Source organism: Salvelinus sp. IW2-2015, linkage group LG4p (assembly GCF_002910315.2).
Source record: "Salvelinus sp. IW2-2015 linkage group LG4p, ASM291031v2, whole genome shotgun sequence".
NCBI classification, from domain to species: domain Eukaryota; kingdom Metazoa; phylum Chordata; class Actinopteri; order Salmoniformes; family Salmonidae; genus Salvelinus; species Salvelinus sp. IW2-2015.
This window is the reverse complement of record NC_036841.1, coordinates 2,368,540-2,388,565: the sequence shown is the minus strand read 5'-3', so window position 1 is coordinate 2,388,565 and position 20,026 is coordinate 2,368,540. Positions and strand designations below refer to the sequence as shown.

The following is a 20,026-nucleotide window of genomic DNA, read 5'->3' as shown; positions in this document are numbered from 1 at the left end:
AATGGTAGGAGTAGATGAAATGGTGGAGGGCAGGGAAATATGTGGGGAAAGGCAACGGGGAGAGGATGGGGCTCAGTAACTGACAGGGGTTTGGGGGTGGGAGACCCTCATAAATGGGGTCGTATTTAAAAAGAAGAGGTCGAGGGCCACATGGTTTCTCTACGTTGGCTTTGGAGGAGTGCTGGCGTAGATGTAGCAGTGTCTCCAGAGCATGATGCAGTGGCAGGGGCACATCACGCAGGCTGGCCGAACATAGCTTTATCACAGCCTGGAAGCGCTCACTCAGGGGGGTGCCTGGTTTTACACCCCGCAGTTTAGACGAGTAGAAGATCTCTGCTATGAGGACGCCCAGAGCCTGCATGTCCCTCTGGTAGAGTTCTGCTAGCGAGGGGAGACATTGTGGAGCTCCTGTCCTCTCCTTCCTGGAGTCAGACTGGTGCCAGACTTCTGCATGGAGGCTCTTCACCAGGAAGTTGTTAAGTTTCTCCAGCTCTTCCAAAGGTTGAAGGGGGCTGAAGCCCTCAGGCAGGGTGATCTTCGAGTCCTCTGTGTTGGTGACACCACTCAAACTCCCCTCTCCGTGCTTCTTGTTTATGATGCCTCCTCTCTGTAGCATGGCACTGCGTATGCCAGAGCCCAGGGCACCGGTGGCATTACCTGCTGTCCCCTCCCCAGGGAAAGAGCTGGGAGACTGGGACACCACCATGGCTGGGTGCTCTCCTCCAGTCTTCCCCCCAGACCTTGCGGTGCTAATGAGAGGTAGAGGGACAGAGGAGGTAGTGGAGGTGCCAGTGGAGGTCCCTCCACTGAGTGAGTCCAGAGCCTCCATACCTTGTTCTAGCTCTTCATCTCGGTCCACCATGGTCCAGCCACTGGACTCACACCCCATGGCCTCTGGGACCATTCCGTCCACCATGGCATCTAGCGGTGGGATCTGTAGAGGTGGCACGTTGAGAGTGGCAGGGCCCAGGAGAGGGGGTTCAGGTGGTGAGTACTGGTAAGGGGCAAGGCGGGGCGGGTGGGGCTGGTCAAACAGCTGGACCACCCCGTAGCTGGTCAGATGGGTGTGGTTGTCCACCAGGTGCAGGCACACATTCTTGGCCTTGACGGCTTCTTTACCGGACAGCTTGTAGCCGAACGTCAGGTCTATCCAGTAGTGCAGCTGCTGAGACACCTCTCGGCTCTCCAGGAGGCATCTGTGAACCTCAATGAACTCCTCACAGGAGTTACACCACGGGGGAACTTCCAGATCCGGCATGTCAGGGTGGATGGAGCGGAATATGGAGGGATCTGTGTAGAACTCTGGGATACACTCGTCCGGGGTCCAGCTCTGGATGCGTTCCATACTGGCTGGGTATTCGTTCGGTTCCCACTGAGACCTGACGTGGCTGCACAGCACTGACTTGGGTGTCTGCCGGGCCCTGTAGACATAGTAGGTGATGTCTGACAACACGTCTGAGATGTGATGGGGCACGTGTAGGTGTTCAGACTGCCCTGAACCACCGGCACCTACAGATCCACCCAGACCCAGGTCTCCTATAATACTGACTGCCCCACCTCCATTAGCCACCGCTGATGCAAGGGCTTCTTTGGTCATCTCATAGGTAAAGTCCAGCTGRTTGTCTCCTTTYTTCASCCTGAACTTYGACCGCCTGAGGTCSRGGAACCTCCCATATGGCACAGTGAAGTCCACCACCCAGGGCAGGACCGGGTGGTAGTTAGGGTCTCCCTCCCTCCGTCCAGCTAACCGGTTCAGCTCCATCAGGTAGCGGAAGTTGCTGACTCTACCATGGACCCAGTCCAGGACCAAGGACTTGAGCTCATCAAAACAATCTCTGCACAGCCTCTTATCACGGTCACTGTACACACCTTGGCCCTGGTCCCTCGCCTTGATGCTTCTTGGCACTTGTCCCTCAGTAACATAGCAGTCAGCCTCTCTGTCGTCCCCCAGCACTTCATAATGGGCCAGGGTGACCTTGAGGCGGCTGCAGAGCTGTTCGTCCACCGCTATGTCCTGCAGGGAGAGCTCTCCAGAGGACAGCCCCGACGCCTGACAGGCCCGCAACGCAATCAGTAATTGGTAGAGGATGAACAGCACTTTGGCATGGCTGTTGGCCAGCTTGGCTGGGCTGTAGGTGACGATGTCATGGAGTGAGTACTGGGTGTATGGGAGAACAACGTAGAGCATCTCTGCTGACTCTAGTAGGCACTCAGCAGGGAGGACATTAGGACACAGTTGGTCTGAGGGGTGCTTAGAGGAGGAGCTGCTTGGGGAGAATGGGTTGTCTTTGTCCTTATCTCTGGCAGGGGAGAGGGATGGCGACACGGGGATGGAGACAAATGTAGAGCAGAAGAGCTTCTGCAGCGCTTGGCGCACCGCATCTATGGCTGCTACATGCATCTGCTCCGTATTCCCTGAATAGGGCTGCACGTGGCTGTGATGAGCATCGCACCACAGATTTCTGTGAAAGGACCAAAACAGATATGAGTACGGTAGCGACTCAACCATGTTTTATTAGACATTTCCATAAATGTATTACATTTTGATGGCCATTTATTAGGAGTTTAACATTTGAACTTATATTGAAATTCTTAAAATACTGTATAACGTTGTTATTTCACAATTAAAGTATTTATGCAATTAAAACTGGAAAAATACCTGAAATTACGTTGTGATACACCCTGCATGGTCTTCATGAAAGAATCCTGGGAGACTAGTTGGCAGCCTGGGTCCTTTGCTAGCCTGTAGCTCAGCTTGATCTTCCTTAGGCCCTGGATGCACACTCGGGTCCAGCCAGGAGGCAGCTTCACAAGGGAGCACTGGAGGTAAGTGCGAATCTCTGCTTCACTGGCGCTCTCTGAACGGGCACAACGGATGACCCTCCTCTCCCTTAGGCCCATCACCCAGCGGGTGGGGACCAGGGCCACCAGCTCTTGAGGCCGGGGCCCTGGACCTAGCTGCCGGCGGTCCACCCCTAGGTCCTTCTCTACAGCCGACACTAGCCACTCCATGGTGACCTACTCTTCAGGCCTGACAGACAGGAGTGACAGACAGGAGAGTCACACTGTCCTGCTGTCGTCCCACTCCCTCCTCACTATCAGCACAGAGGATGACTCTCTCACCCTTCCATGGAAGGAGTAAGTGCGGACATGTAGGAGCGGGGTTGTGTCTGACAATGTTTCCTGTGAAGACATTTGAAACAGAATATAAATGATCAAGTTGCATTACAATTTTAAACAGAATTTCAGTAAGCTGAAATGGTTTTAATGGTTTAAATAAAATATAAATCTGCATAGAAAAAATACTTTTCATTATACACTAAAACTAACGAGTGAGCTTGTCCAGGGGTGGTGCTGCTGACATGAATGATAGCTAAGCTGCTACTGCTTATTATCTATCCTGTTGCCTAGTCACTTTACCCATACCCATATGTACATATCTACCTCAATGACCTCGTACCCCTGCACATCGACTCGGTACTGGTACTGTATAAAGTTATCGTTACTCATTGTGTATTTATTCCTTGTGTTATCTTTCTCTCTGCATTGTTGGAAAGGGACCGTAAGCATTTCAATGTTAGTCTACACCAGTTGTTTACAAAGCATGTGACAAATAAAATTTGATTTGAGCTATGAGGTTGTCAACTTTACTCTTTATGCTAAGCTCTACTCAAGTGACTCTCCTACTGCCTATCTAGTGGCTTTTCAAGGAAATAAATTGATCCAGCCAGCTAATCAACCCAAGTGCAGCAAGTGAAAGCTCAGTGGAAAATGAAGGAATATGAAGTGACAGCTGCTGGTTATTATTACACTTCATCTTCCACTGAGCCATTGGATAGGCAGTAGTAGAGTCATGTGAGCAGAGTTTAGCCTAATGAGACGAGAACTGTCTACATGCCACGCATCACTTACTACTGCCATTGAGACTGCTAGCTAGCTAGGACAGGGTCTCCCACTGAGACTGCTAGCTAGCTAGGACAGAGTTTCCCACTGAGACTGCTAGCTAGCTAGGACAGGGTCTCCCATTGAGACTGCTAGCTAGGACAGGGTCTCCCATTGAGACTGCTAGCTAGGACAGGGTCTCCCATTGAGACTGCTAGCTAGGACAGGGTCTCCCATTGAGACTGCTAGCTAGCTAGGACAGGGTTTCCCAAACTAGGTCCTGGAGCCCCTCCCTGGGTGCACCTTTTGGTTTTTGCCCAAGCACTACACAGATTTAAATAACTGACTCATCATCAAGCTTGGATTCTTTCAATCAGCTGTCTAATGCTAGGGCAAAACCCAAAACGTGCACCTAGAGGGGCCCCCGAAACGAGTTTAGAGAAACCTGAGCTAGAACACTGCCAGTGTCGTTTGCCCCGCCTGCCGAGTACTGCTTTCCAGCAGTTCTTTTAAAGTTAGAATCTTTCTTAGGTGGGGGTTTTCGGCGGTTGGCATTCAACGTTGGTGCATTACGTTACCGCCACCGAATGTGCTGGAGTGTGGGCCAGAGACAGCGCTAGCAGCCTCAATGGCAGTTGCCGCGGCATGTAGTAGTAACCAGTCTTGCATCGACATTATTAAACGAGACTGGTACCAGAGACAGAAGAGAAAGCGAGACACCACTCGCTGTTTTTCTGGTTCAATGAAAGTCAATAAAATAGCTAAGTAGACAAGACTCATGTGCCATTGCTTTAGTGTCTATGGGATACATACCGTTTTTTTCCATGGTAAATGGCCTTAATGAACTACCTTCATTTATCCACCATCTTTGGTATAGTACTAGCAATGTCAGTGTTGTAACTAGCTAGTGAGCTAACAAACTAAAAGTATTCAATTTCAGTCTCCGAGTCCTACGAAACTTTATAATGCATACACAGAAACTGAAATGCATTCAGCGAGACACTCGCTAGCTAACTTAAAATACGACATAAAAGATTGCGAGCAATTTCATTAGCTAACGTTAGCTAGCTGCAAGCTGTCTACCTAACTTAGCTCCCTATTTATCTTGCTAGCTAACTTAGCTTGTATGAGCTCCTCACGTACCTGTGACAGTAACTTTATACAACGTCTGGTTCCATACTAAGTACGAAATAAATTCGGATGTTCTATTTGAGTGGATGCACAAGTGTACTCAATCTTTCAGAAGCAACTTCGGTTAATTGGGTAACAGGGAAGAAGTAGCCAGCCGAGGATGTTTTGAATCCGATAACTCACGTGACCCCCTTCCCTATTCCGTGCGCACTCATGTGATTCCTTCTTCTTCGATACGGTTTAACGGCAGTTGGCATCCAATAAAATGTTGCATTACCACCACCTACTACACTGGAGTATAACTCCCCTATACTTTACTTGAAAATAAATAAATACCCTACCATCTAACACCACACTCACAAAAAAAAAACATTCTCCACTATTTAAATCTATTTAGTCCTACTTCAGGCCAACAGCCTGAAAGGATGGGACACCACCACTTAACACACCCTGTAGCTCTTCTGACGCCAAGTCTCGCACACCCAAATAACTCTGCAGCTGGCAGCACAACCTACATTTTCTGCGACTTACTGTTCCATCCCTACAGTACAGTTAATAGCCATTGCTATGAATGCAAAAAATCCAATATCACTGAAACATATACCACTTGTTGGTTTATCCCTCTGTACTGGTACAGATCTACTACTCACATCACTTCTTTCAGGGTCCCTCCCCCATCTTCCTCTACTTTCTTCACTGCCTCAGCATATGTCAACTTCTACACTACTCTAACCCTGGAAACCTCAACCTGCCTCTTTCGCACTGGACATTTCTGATCCCTGGCCCCATCGGCACCCCTAACATTAACACTTACCACTAATTTCCACAATGCAACACATTTCTTTGTCTCATGCCCTTCCGTACACTTCTCACACCTAGGAACATCCCTCCTACACACTGCTGCCACATGCCCATAAGCTTGACGCCTGTAACAACATAATGTATTTGGCACAAAAGCTTGGACAGGATAACTTTTATTAGAGGTCGACCGATATATCGGCATGGCCGATTAATTAGGGCCGATTTCAAGTTTTCATAACAATCGGTAATCAACATTTTTGGACGCGGATTATGGCCTATTACATTGCATTCCACGAGGAAACTGTGTGGCAGGCTGAGCACCTGTTACGCGAGTGCAGCAAGGAGCCAAGGTAAGGTGCTAGCTACCATTAAACTTATCTTATAAAAAACAATCAATCTTCACATAATCACTAGTTAACTACACATGGTTGATGATATTACTAGGCTAACTAGCTTGTCCTGCGTTGTATATAATCAATGCAGTGCCTGTTAATTTATCATCGAATCACAGCCTACTTCGCCAAACAGGTGATGATTTAACTAAAGCACAATAGTTGCATGAATGTACCTAACCATAAACATCAATGCCTTTCTTAAAATCAATACACAGAAGTATATTTTTTAAACCTGCATATTTAGTTAAAAGAAATTCATGTTAGCAGGGTTAGGGAAATTGTGTCACTTCTCTTGCGTTCATTGCACGCAGAGTCAGGGTATATGCAACAGTTTGGGCCGCCTGGCTCGTTGCGAACTAATTTGCCAGAGTTTTACATAATTATGACATAACATTGAAGGATGTGCAATGTAACAGAAATATTTAGACTTAGGGTTGCCACCTGTTCGATAAAATACGGAACGGTTCCATACTTCACTGAAAGAATGACGTTTTGTTTTTCAAAATGATAGTTTCCAAATTTGACCATATTAATGACCAAAGGCTCGTATTTCTGTGTTTATTATATTATAATTAAGTCTATGATTTGATATTTGATAGAGCAGTCTGARTGAGCGGTGGTAGCAGGCTCGTAAGCATTCATTCAAACTTTACTGCGTTTGCCAGCAGCTCTTAGCAATGCTTGAAGCACAGCGCTGTTTATGACTTCAAGCCTATCAACTCCTGAGATTAGGCCGGCAATACTAAAGTGCCTATTAGAACATCCAATAGTCAAAGGTATATGAAATACAAATGGTATAGAGAGAAATAGTCGACGCGTCATAATTCCTATAATAACTACACCCTAAAACTTCTTAACTTGGAATATTGAACCACCAGCTTTCATATGTTCTGAGCAAGGAACTTAAACGTTAGCTTTTTTTACATGGCACGTATTGCACTTTTACTTTCGTCTCCAACACTGTTTTTGCATTATTTAAACCAAATTGAGCATGTTTCATTATTTATTTGAGACTAAATCGATTTTATTTATGTATTATATTAAGTTAAAATAAAAGTGTTCATTCAGTATTGTTGTTATTGTCATTATTACAAATATATATATATATATATATACACACATAATATATACATATATATAAAATAAATATTCAGTATCGGTATCGGCGTTGAAAAATCTGAATCGGTCAACCTCTAATTTATATATCCTAACATCTATGTTGGGATAAGACTCAACATCAAAACTCAAAAGAACAGACAACGACTCTTCTGTTTCACCACTCACGCCACCCTGTCTGCTTTGCACCAACCACGAGCATCACTAACACCAGGAATCTTCCCCTTCAGTTGGTCAGCTTTCACATTTACGTCTACCCCAGTAATCACTCCTTTCAATGGCACCCTTTTCTTGAAGCAAAATAATTCACATATCTTGCCCCCATTCATTTAACGCAGAGCACCTGCTCCTTCTGATCAGAAGAAACACAAGCATCAGATACTTCGCCCTCATTCACTTCCATTTCTCCTCCTGTCTTCAGCTCATTCTGCTTACACTTTGTACCATTCTTCATTAACAAACCATCTCCCTTTTCCCCATCATTTTTAACCGACTCAAGCTCACCCTTTTCCTCCCTTTCTCTCTGCCTCTCCTTTTCCCTCAATTCCTCCTCCGTATTCCAGGTATACGTCTCCTTATGATAATATTGCACTTCTCCTGACATACATCTTGTTATTGCCTTCTCAAGGGACTCCATTTAACTGGCTGTCACAATCTCCGTACAATCAGCTCGAACCCCTCGGGATGTAGCGCTCAACAGTCCCTTTGGTGTGAGATCTCTATACATTTCTATCATATATGACACTATTTGTTGGATGGGGAGAAAAGTAGGATACCTTTAAAACTCAACAATAAGTTCAGAGCAAATTCCTGCTTTGCATTGCATTGACGCCAATCAACGTAAAGAAAATATGGTCTCCATGTTTTAAGGAGTGCAAGCATACTGTAGCAGCAGCTTGTGAATGGTGGCGGAGTTACCATTAGGCAACTAAGGCAATTGCCTGGGGCCTCACACCATCAGGGGGCCTCGTGAACTTGGTATAATTTTGTTTAATAATACATTATTTCTGTTATCTTCTCTTCCTCCTCCTTGAGGCCCTCCTCTCGTGAGTAATTTCTGATGTGGAAAATGGATCAGTTTCTGTTTTCTTCCTCCGAATTTGGCGCTAGCTTTTGAACGGTTGGGACTATTATGACCCCATGCCTGAAAGCTAATACTCTTAGGGACACATACATGTCTTCTATTTTCCTACAATGCTTATATGCAATGCAGGACACTTTAGAATGGACTGTGACAAAACCACAGTGGTGTAAAGTAACTAATTAAAAATACACGGGCAGGGGCCTCCAAATCACTGAAAGACAATTTATGCATGATCTGAAATGTGTGGTCAGAGACTCTGTATGGAGGGTGTGACGCAAATACGGAGCCTCCAGAGGCATGCAGAGGCCAAATTGAGCACTATACCACATGATGCGCACCTCCCACATGTTGTAACAATGCGGAGGGCTTCATGTAGCTCTGCATTGACATGATTGGTTGAAGGTAGGTGGGGGAGGGAGGTCCTGTATAAACACAAACTCACTTCCTTGACAACTTCCTTCACAACAGGTCTGCTCAACAGCTCTGGGGCCTGTTGCACAAAACTAGGATAAGGGATTAAGCCAGGATATCTTGGTGATCCTGGCTCAATTGATCCGTAATCCGGTTGCACTAAAGATGGATAGGGGGCAGGAGGATATGTTATGGTATAAATTACCATGGAGATTTATTCTGTGGAGCTAGCCTGCTCCAGACCAGGCTAAATTCCAGGATCTATTTAATCTCATCCCTAATGTCAGTCAGCAGTCACCACAAATGGAAACCAATAGTTATTTCACTGCTCACTATACATTGTTATCACATATAACTAGACCCACTGTTATTATTTAAACGTTTGTGATCATTATTTAATGATTTTGGATAAAAATGATTTTTAGATGATGTTTGCTATCATTAGATAATTTACAGTTTCCCATAGACTATAAGGCTATATATAAAATGATAGAATATTAGGGCCACAGAGGGAAAAAAAACACAAGTCATAATATTGTAACCAGTTGTTTTAAAGGAGGACAGTTGTTAAAATGACAGATGTGGGGCATTTCGTGAAATTGTACTTCAGTATGGTTTCATAAACAAAGACATGCTGATGTGCCAGAATATTAAAGTATCACATTGTCTAAGTATCAAAACTGTAAAAACAATATGTAGCTTTTCTGCAGAAAGAACCCAGCCTCATAAATTTATGACTTTATCCTTTTTCTTCAGTGTGGCCCTAGTACTCTGTCATATAAACAAATACACATTCCATATGAATATAAAACACAATGTGTAACATTATGTTCCTTTATTGAATAAGGACAAAACAAAGCAGGTAAACCATCAGCTCCTTTCGAAACTGAAGTCACAGTGACTCTACAAGATGGAAAGCACAGAATCCAAGCATATTATACCAAAATGATACATACATCATTCAAAGGTCTGTAATATAACACACCCTGCATGTCTGCACACTAAAATAAATGCAGGACAAATCCATACACATCAACTGAACAGACAAATGAATGGATGCAGTAGCCTCCCTGCAGCCTTGTATTACACACCAGTATACCGCACAAACATCATAAGAGGCCAAATTCGTCAAAAAACGAACCCAAAAAAAACCAAATTCCTCTGCACCGCAGGACATATTTAACAAAATTGAAAGCACCACATACTAACTAAATAATTCAACACATATTGGTCCCTCAGCGCCGACCACTGTCGTCATCAGGGAAGATTGCCGGATTGTCCAGTCCATGGCTGTGTGGCACTCTGGGGGCCCTCTCTTCCTCAGGCAGGCACATTGTGGAGGACAGCACAAAGCCACAGTAATATCACATGCCCTAACAGGGCTGACCCTTAATTTGTGAAGGCAGTGAAAGCGTGCCTTCAGGAGACCAAAGGTCATTTCAACTCTGGCCCTGGTCCTGGCATGGGCATGGTTGTAGGCCCTGCTGTGCTTCCTGGGGGTCTGTGAAAGGTGTCAGGAGAAAAGGCTGGCAGCCATACCCCCTGTCTCCCAGCAACACACCAGAGAATTCACCTGTCAACACAAATCTCATCATCACTACCTCATAAACACAGTGATATTCTTGACACAGCCATGATGGTTATAAAATAGGGGTTGTGTGGCTTACCTTGTGATAGGCACTGATAGATTTCAGAGGCCCGAAAGATTCTGGAGTCATGACTGAGCCAGGCCATTTTGCCACAACATTGCTGATCACACAGTCAGCATTGCAGACCATCTGAAATCATAAGATGAGGAATATTACACCAATCAATGCACATCACTGGCAATGCAGAGTGTTCGTAATGGACAATATCAAAAAGTTATGTTCACCTGAACATTAATGCTGTGAAAGGATTTCCTATTCACAAAATCGGCCTCATGGGCACCTGAGGGGGCTTTTTATCCTTATGTGTGTGCAGTCCACTGCACCAATGACATTGGGGAAACCTGTCACACAAAGTAATGAGTATCCTACTATGTGTTAACAGTTGTCCTGTAATTTGTAGATCCTCTACCTGCAATCCTATAGAACTCCTCTTTGATGTCACAGAGTCTTCTGTGGCCAGGGAAGGAGATGAAGACATCTGCTAATGCTTTGATAGCCAGACACACACTCCTTATTGTGCGGCAAATTGTGGCTTGTTCAGCTGTTCTGCATCCCCCACTGAGTACAGGAAGGCTCCACTAGCAAAAAGCGCAAGGCCACACAAACCATTTGCTCCACACTCAGTGCATGGCTCCGTGCAGTGCGGTGCTTAATCCTGGGACCCAGTAGTCTGCATAGATACCTGATGCCATCTGCAGAAAACCTGTATCTTTCATATAGATGGTCATCAGGGAAGGCCAGTGGGTCCAACCGGTCCCTGAAGACCTTTCTGCGCTGAAGGCTCTCCTCAGCAACAAGTGCTTCTTCATCCACCACATCTCGCACGAATGGGCATGCCATTGTCAGAGCAGAAAGGAACACACAATTTGGGGCCTTCATATAGGCTAGTGGCCACACCTGGTGCTGGGGGGGTGGGCAAAAGAGGGCGATGCCTATATACGATGTTATGGGTTGTACTGATTGCTGGAAAATAAAAAAAAACTTAGAAGATGCCACGTCCTGTTGTGCTCACAATAAGAGCTCATATGTACATGGCTCACTTGACTTTACGAGATATACCTAATTTTTATTTGAGCTGTGTATCTTCTTGAGGGGGGAGGAAAAAAAAATAATGATTAATACATTTGTGTTACAGTTAGCATACAGTGTACATTGAAGGCATATCTCACCTCCCTCTCAAGTTTTTTTATTTCAAGGTCCAGTTTCCTAATTGTCCTCTTTTTTATTTCGGACTCCAGTGCAAGATTTTCCATCTTTTTCTTCTTGTACTGAATGTCTATGTCTGCCAGTTCTATTTGGCGCCGGAGGTGGTTGCATACAACTTTCTGATAGCTTGTGAGCTCTGTGAACACAATCACATTAGCGCAGCTGGAATTTGGCAGGATGTGGTGTCCTTTTATTAATACGCACTATGTTGCCAGGCTGTTTTCCCACTGTTAGCATCTGGTCCTGTAAAAGAAATTAGATTTTTGATTTTGATGAGGACTCCTCACCATTGTAGAGTAAAATAGTACTTTCACAGTCTTAACATGATACCTCATGCCTTCTGGAATCGAGAGATGGTCTCCTCCTCATCATCGTCTCCATCATGTGCTGTTGCTTGCTGCACTGGGGCCTTCACCCTATACATTTAATCGAATTCATATGAAGCTAGTAGACAAGACATGCCAGGCCTACAGTATGCCTTTGATGGAGTACTCACTGGATCAGCATCGTCTGTGCTTGTGCTGGTGGCTCTAACAGGAACACAGTGCTGCCAGACACTGCAAGGCAATAGGTAAACAAAGTCAACAGTCCAATATGATTCAATATGAATGTGGTTGATATCCATGTAGAGATGGAAGGACATACCTTGAATGAGACGGTGCATCTTGGAGAGAACCTATGCTCGTCTCTTTCCCCCCAGGGATCCCCTCTAAGACGGGCCTGCCTTTATTTAGTCCAAGGCCATGTCCTCTGCTGGGGTAAGGTCAGCCTTTGGTGACCCACCACCCGTGCCTTGTCTGTGGGTATTCTTTTTCACTGCTAAAACAGTACAGACAATGTGTGAGCAGCACCTTCTGGGTACAATATATGCTTGTGCTTTGTTAATATTAGTCAGGGACCATACCATTCTGCAGAATGTTCTTGTATTTGATTTTGACCTGCTGCCATGTCGTTTTGGCCCGTTCATGTTAATCTAACACCACACACAACCACACACACAACACACACACACACCCACAACACACAACAACACCAACAACACAACACACACAACAACGCACACACACACACCACCACAACACAACAACACCACACACACACACACACACACACACATTTAATGGAGTCACACTGCAAAAAATTACTTGGTATTTTTGTCTTGTTTTCAGTAAAAATATCAAAAAATGTAATCATCTTTATACAGTGTGATGGAGTTACTTTACACAATTTCACTCATATCTGCAGTGCATTTCAATTAAAAATGTAACCGTTTCATAATTAAGTACAAACTGCATTTTTGGAGATGTGAATTAAATATTTGAATTGTTTGTGATGTTTCAGCGAGGCGTGAGTGTGTAATTGTGCACTACTTACCATTCAGGCGGTCTGCAATACTTTGCCACGCTTTTTCTCTTTGCTTTTATCACTGGGCGGTTGTTGTCCTTAATTATATATTTTACCTCCTCGTATGCCTCCATGAGGATTTGTGCTTCCGACGGGGAAAAGTACGCGGCTCTAGTTGCCATGGTAAATCAGTTAATCTGTGATCTGTGGCGGGGTCTATTTGAGTGAGCCGTGAGCGCGCACCTATCCAGGATTGGTTTCACCTGGCTTAATGAATCCGTGTCTGCTCATCCTGGCTTGGTCTTTGTGCAACCAATTAAGCCTGGACGCACATGTTTTGGCTTCATTGAGCTCAGCTGAGTCATTTATCCCGGATGTCTTAATTCTACTTTTGTGCAACAGGCCCCTGGGCACGTTTTTCCTTTTCCCAACGCAGTTAAGCCAAAACCACGCCTCGTTATTCAGAGGGCAGGTCTACTACGCTTCCATTGGCTAGCGTTTGTTGGCTCACGGCAGCTTTTGCCTCACAGCCTGTTGAGAGACATGGACGAACACACAACACCACATTTGCCCATGTATTTATTTTCAAAGTTTCAATGAGTTGTAAAAATGTCTCAGAGAACTCTGCTGAATTCCCTCAATTGAAGGTCAGCTAAGTTAACCTAGGCTAGTTAATGTTACTAGCTCGGTATGTAAAGTTGTTATATTATCATTAGTAGTCTATTATCAGGTAAAAGCACATGCTTATTATTTATAATTTGTCAAATATTTATTAGCAAATCATTTCTATAAAATTGTTAAAGTCGCTCAATCTTGAAATAAAACGGCAAACATTATTAATCAGTGACTGAAATTTCGCGCTACGTGATGTTCACTTCCGGACTTGGAAAGCGTTGTAGACCGCCCCTCTGAATAACGGGGCGTGGTTTTGGCTTAAGTGCGTTGGGAAAAAGATAATCACGCGCTCTGCGTTGTCCGCAATGCGTAAGAAGTAGGAATTCCCTGACTTATGCAGAACCGTATCACAGTAAATACTGCATAGCCAATGCAGAGGTCAGACTGACCACGAATCGCCTTTAAATCCGTCCGTTTTTCTTCAACAAAGATGTTGTTCATAAATGTAAAAAAAAAGATAATAAATGTTGTTCATAAATGTTGCAGGATTTGCAGGACATCTAATAAAAGGAGCAGCTATTCATACAACAGTTATTTTGTGTCTTCTTATAAAGCAATTTTAGACATTGTAACGCCGACTATATAAAACACTTTTTTTATTTTCACGTTTAACCAAACGCACGTTCCATAGAGGCACGTTGGCTCGGCAACCTGGTCTAAGGTCAGTTTCACGTTTTACCCCCTGCTGCTAAAGGTGGGTTTAGCGAGTGTAAACTGATCCTAGATCTATAAGAGAAACCGGAAGGCTTAGCAGTAAATTACGCGATGACGTTATGAACAGTTCGCGCGTTTAGGGATACATTTGGCGCCACAGACACAAAACGGAGGAAGCACTGTCACTGTAGAAGTGAGATTGTCCTCTCCGAGTTCGCTTTAAAACGTACATTTTCACTCTACATAGCTATAAACTCAGCCTCAACATGACTAACATGCTGACAATGGGAGCGATAGAGGTAGGTGGGGCATTTTATGACATCCCAGAAAGCATGTAAACAAAGTTTACCTAGCATCGAGAAAGATGGTTTTCGGACAGGGACTAACGTTACACGGAGTGCTGCTGCTGAATGTTTTGTTGAGTTAGCTAGCCAGCCATCCACAATGCTAGCTAACTAGATATATTTGCCATCTGTCTCAAGCTGTTTTCTGCTTTTTCAACAGGATCTAACCAAAGGCTCTAATGATTTACCAAACCCCATTCTTCAATTAGTGGTAAGTATGAGTGTATGTTCTTGTGGAAGTAGCGAATTAGTTGGCCAAGTTACTGTAGGCCAACTGTAGAAGAATGGCTACTGGCCTGGTCAACAGCTAGCTAGCTAACTTGGACAGTATCGACCCATGTTTTAGAGACCAACATTTAAGTCAAGGATATTCACCAAGATGGTAATACGGATTTGGACCACTGCTAGATTTGTCGAAATTGGCCCATATGATTTCGACCACACTCCTGTATTCATGTTCTTTCAGAACATCCGTAAAATTGATGGAGGCAGTGGACCAGCCCGCTTTCGTCTGATGATGAGTGATGGACAGCACTCAATGTCCTGTGAGTAGAACTATTCAAAATCCACTCCACCACCTGTTCAAAGTACACACAGAAATGGTTGTATGGCACGAGGCAGGTGACCATGACAGGTAGCAAATGCATAGCATTGCTTTGTAGTAGTGGCATGTAAAGAAAACAAAAGTGTAATATTTGGATAATATATGGCAGTATTTTAAGTTAATGCAGGGTTACAACTGTATTATTCTTGCACACACACACAAACAGTAAATATCAAATTTAGGTAATATAGGTGGGGTAAAGTGACTATGCATAGTTAATAAACAGCGAGAAGCAGCAGTGTTTTAAACAAAATAGAGGGGTGAATGCAAATAGTCCGGGTAGTCATTTGATTAGATGTTCAGGAGTCTTATGGCTTGGGAGTAGAAGCTGTTTAGAAGCCTCTTGGACCTAGACTTGGTGCTCTGGTACCGCTTGCCGTGTGGTAGCCGAGAGAACAGGGTGTCTGGAGTCTTTGACAATTTTTAGGGCCTTCCTCTGACACTGCCTGGTATAGAGGTCCTGGATGGCTGGAAGCTTGGCCCCAGTGATGTACTGGGCCGTATGCACTACCTTCTGTAGCGCCTTGCGTTCAGTTGCTGAGCAGTTGCCATACCAAGCGGTGATGCAACCAGTCAGGATGCTCAAGGTATCCATGTAAATTAAAAGTCAAGGATATTCATAATGGAGATGTTAGACCTGCCAAATTAAGCTTTTGAGAAACTGCACCCCATTGTTTTAAATCCATATTGCGTGCAATAGTCGTAATCCGAATTACACAGGAGGTAGACTAAAAAGACAACAGGGCAAATTAAAAGTTGTTTTAGTCCTTCTCCATAGTCTCACCCAGAAAATATCAAGGTAAATATCTGACCTAAGCAACGGGGCACTTTGGAGTGTTTTATGCTGTGGATGTGTTTTATGCTGTGGATGTGTTTTATGCTGTGGATGTGTTTTATGCTGTGGATGTGTTTTATGCTGTGGATGTGTTTTATGCTGTGGATGTGTTATTTATGCTGTGGATATGTTTTATACTGTGGATTTCCTGGGGCTGACCAGCAGGAGGTAGTCAGGATTCAGTAAAATTAATAGAGAGTTGGAAATCAAAGAAAAATAATCAATTTCTTCCTTTTAATTTGACAAAGTTTAAGAAGTGTTGTGATACCATACAAAGTCATGAATTTTTTTAAATATTTTAAGACATATTTAGAAACATATTTTTGGGATCTAAATTGATCCTCATCCCAGACTAAACTGGGCTCTGTTCCATGTTTACTAACATGTTTACTGCACTGCCCATGTGCTTGTTGGTCTGTCTTGTCCCTAACATCTCTCCTATCGTCTCCCAATCCCTCCTGTAGCGTTCATGCTCTCCACCCAACTGAACCCAATGGCTGAGGACAACCGACTCGCCCCAAACTGTATCTGTCAGCTGAAGAGGAACGTGACCAATGTCTTAAAGGATGGACGGTATGGTGCTTCTGTCTTTTGATGTTTTCCTACAGAATGACAAACCCTTTTCTTTCCATTTTTAAACTTTAAGAGCTGTCAGTATGGACACACAATGGATATGCACATACACACTTTTTGTTGTTTGAATATCAACCATGTGTTTAGTCTTTGGAATATAATTTACAATGCAATTGTTCATCTGTTTATTGCTGTTCTTCTGTTCAGGCGTGTGGTGGTCATATTAGACATGGAGGTGGTGAAGTCTGCTGATGAGGTGGCTGGAAAGATCGGAGAGCCCACGCCTTACGTGGAAGGCGAGTCTTCATCCCATACTCCATCACCATATCATAAGGCTTAGGGGGAGTGAAGATGAACAAATGTTTGAATCCAGACATGCATATAACCTACAATGTTGAATGTGCAGCTTACTTGAGTTTTTACCTTTCACTCCCTCACCTCCCTTGCAGGTCAGAGTAAAGCCCCACAGTCAGCCCCCAATCCCTCAGTCCACCCCCTGCAGTCCCAGAATGGAAATTATGGTAAACAATTCCAGATCACCCACTGTGCTTTTAAATCTAATGCCTTTTCACATCCTGTAGCAGGATTTTAATTGAGAGATTGGGTCATTAATGGACTGTATTCTCAAGATCAATTCCGAATGTTTTGCAGCTATATTTATTCCTAGTGGGTTCGAAGGTTGAAACACTTCAATGTAGGTTATTGGATAGGTAATAGGTAATTCATTTGTTTCTGGTAGATGGCAACATTTATGCAAAATGGACAAATCTTGGTTAAAATCCTCAGCTCTACTGAACATATGACACTTCTACTTTTTTTTGTCAGAATGCTTAGCTAAAAAACATTTGCCTCTTGGGTATATTGTCATCTGTAACGTTCTACTGATCTTACTAAGATGGTGGTTGACCAATGTGATTCTGTTAAACACAAAATAATAGGTCTATATTCTGTCTCCTCTTTGTTGCAACTACGGTGTTAAAATCAGTCTTAGAGAGAATGTATAAAACATACATGCTGCTGGTGAACCATCTGTACGTCACACTGGTTATTTCCAGTAGTCCAGATGTGCTCATCAGTCAGACTATAAATCTGGTTTTGAATTGGATATGATCTGAATATACAGTACTATTGACTTGTATAAGTTTCAGCTCCTTACATTTGTCATTTTGCAGACACTCTTATTCAGAGCAACTTACAGTGCATACATTTTCATACTTTTTTCATATGGGTCCCGCGTGGGAATCGAACCCACAACCCTGGTGCATGCGCCATGCTCTATCAACTGAGCTACACGGGACTAACTTAATCTTAACTTCGACAGTTCACTTTTCATCAAGTAATTAGCTAAGCAATTAGTACTGGATTAAAATGGTAATCATGCCATGAGCGATAACATGCTACTGACATTGATTCCAAAATATACTTACAGTACCAGTCAAACGTTTGTACACACCAACTCATTCAAGGGTTTTTCTTTATTACTATTTTCTACCTTGTAAATAACACACATGGAATCATGAAGTAACCAAAAAAGTGTTAAACAAATCAAAATATATTTTAGGTTCTTCAAAGTAGCCACCCTTTACCTTGACAACTTTGCACACTCTTGGCATTCTCTCAACCAGCTTCACTTGGAATACTTTTCCAACAGTCTTGAAGGAGTTCCCACATGCTGAGCACCTGTTGGCTGCTTTTCCTTCACTCTGTGGTCCAACTCATTCTAAACCATCTTAATTGGCTTGAGGTCAGGTGATTTGTGGATGTCAGGTCATCTGATGCAGCACTCCATCACTCTCCTTCTTGGTCAAATAGCCCTTACACAGCCTGGAGGTGTGTTTTGGGTCATTGTACTGTTGAAAAACAAATGATATTCCCACTAGGCACAAACCAGATGGGAACACATATCACTGCAGAATGCTGTGGTAGCCGTGCTGGTTACGTTTGCCTTGAATTCTAAATATATCACTGACAGTGTCACCAACAAAGCACCCCCACACTACCACCTCCTCCATTCTTCACGGTGGGAACCACACATGCAGAGATCATCTGTAAACCTACTCCGTGTCTCACAAAGATCAATAATCTCATCAGACCAAAGGACAGATTTCCACCGGTCCAATGTCTCTTCTTATTGGTGTCCTTTTAGTAGCGGTTTCTTTGCAGCATTTTGACCACGTAGGTCTGATTTTCACACAGTCTCTGAACAGTTGATGTTGAGATGTCTGTTACTTGAACTCTGTGAAGCATTTATTTGGACTGCAATTTCTGAGGCTGGTAACTCTAATGAACTTATCCTCTGCAGCAGAGGTAACTCTGGGTCTTCCTTTCCTGTGGCGGTCCTCATTAGAGCCAGTGTCATCAGAGTGCTTGATGGTTTTTGCGACTGCACTTGAAGAAACTTTCAAAGTTCTTGAAATGTTCCGGATTGACTGACTTTCATGTCATAAAGTAATGACGGACTGTCATTTCTCTTTGCTTATTTGAGCTGTTCTTGCCATAATAAGAAAAACAAAAGTATATTTGTGAAACTTTTTTGTGGTTAATACATGATTCCATATGTGTTATTTAATAGTTTTGATGTCTTCGCTATTATTCTACAATGTAGAAAATAGTATAAAGAAAGAAAAACCCTTGAATGAGTAGGTGTGTCCAAACATCTAAACATCAGACTGGTACTGTGTATTTAGTTATTCTACTTGAATTTCGCTTTTAAATTATTATTATTTTTAATACATATTCTCACTAAATAGCTAAAAGAAGAAGGGTGCAGTTAACTAAATAAATGTTAATCATCTCTCGTGACAAACATTTCTAATCAGTGTTTAAGCAGGGATTTCATGAAAATATGCATGGCTAAAGGAAGGGTTTCTTAGTGCTAACCTACAGTATCATAGGGCATTTTGTGAACCATGACAGATGAACTCTTAGCCAAATCTATGACTTTAGGAGCTTATCTTATGGTCTGGGTCATAGGTATTCATCACACTAAACTGGTGTTAGGGAATTGAAGTATTGATGGTGAGCTTCATCCTCCTCATCAGCACAGTTGTTGTTCAGTTGTGCTGCTGGATCTGGGGGCTTAATTACTAGAAATGCAGTTGTTGGCAAAGTTGACACTTTGAACTGTAATCCACAGTGTGAGACGCACACAAATCAAATGTGCAGTTAGCGCTTGTCCAAACAGAGCCCTCAGTCAGGCCGTATGCACCAATCTCCTGTGGGAAGAGCAGCTTTGGTTTGTTATTTCACACTTCTGTCTGCTTTGAGTCTGTGATACATGAATCATCTCTCACTAAAACACCATCTCACAGACTCACAACTT

The 20,026-nt window shown here is 43.5% G+C and overlaps 2 protein-coding genes and 1 long non-coding RNA gene across 3 annotated transcripts in view; 1 reads left to right on the top strand and 2 right to left on the bottom strand.

Annotated features, from left to right (window-relative positions):
• Nucleotides 1-5,222, bottom strand: part of wdr81 (WD repeat domain 81) — a 19,261-nt gene extending 14,039 nt beyond the window's left edge. The window contains exons 1-3 of the mRNA XM_070437185.1: nucleotides 5,026-5,222; nucleotides 2,660-3,183; nucleotides 42-2,462 (exon numbers count right to left, since the gene is read on the bottom strand). Of these exons, the coding sequence (XP_070293286.1) occupies nucleotides 42-2,462; nucleotides 2,660-3,012 (2,774 nt within the window). The 5' untranslated portion in view covers nucleotides 3,013-3,183; nucleotides 5,026-5,222. The remainder of the gene's footprint in view (nucleotides 1-41; nucleotides 2,463-2,659; nucleotides 3,184-5,025) is intronic.
• Nucleotides 5,223-10,282: 5,060 nt separating this feature from the next.
• Nucleotides 10,283-11,229, bottom strand: LOC139023522 (uncharacterized). Its single transcript, XR_011474644.1, has 3 exons — nucleotides 10,879-11,229; nucleotides 10,488-10,598; nucleotides 10,283-10,393 (listed from the first exon to the last, which is right to left on the bottom strand). It is a non-coding gene; the product is annotated as an uncharacterized lncRNA (long non-coding RNA).
• A 3,286-nt stretch (nucleotides 11,230-14,515) lies between these two features.
• LOC111958671 (replication protein A 70 kDa DNA-binding subunit) overlaps nucleotides 14,516-20,026 on the top strand; it is a 56,244-nt gene continuing 50,733 nt past the window's right edge. Inside the window, exons 1-6 of the mRNA XM_070436707.1 lie at nucleotides 14,516-14,647; nucleotides 14,853-14,903; nucleotides 15,159-15,237; nucleotides 16,596-16,704; nucleotides 16,912-17,000; nucleotides 17,154-17,225. Coding sequence (XP_070292808.1) covers nucleotides 14,615-14,647; nucleotides 14,853-14,903; nucleotides 15,159-15,237; nucleotides 16,596-16,704; nucleotides 16,912-17,000; nucleotides 17,154-17,225 — 433 coding nt within the window. The 5' untranslated portion in view covers nucleotides 14,516-14,614. The remainder of the gene's footprint in view (nucleotides 14,648-14,852; nucleotides 14,904-15,158; nucleotides 15,238-16,595; nucleotides 16,705-16,911; nucleotides 17,001-17,153; nucleotides 17,226-20,026) is intronic.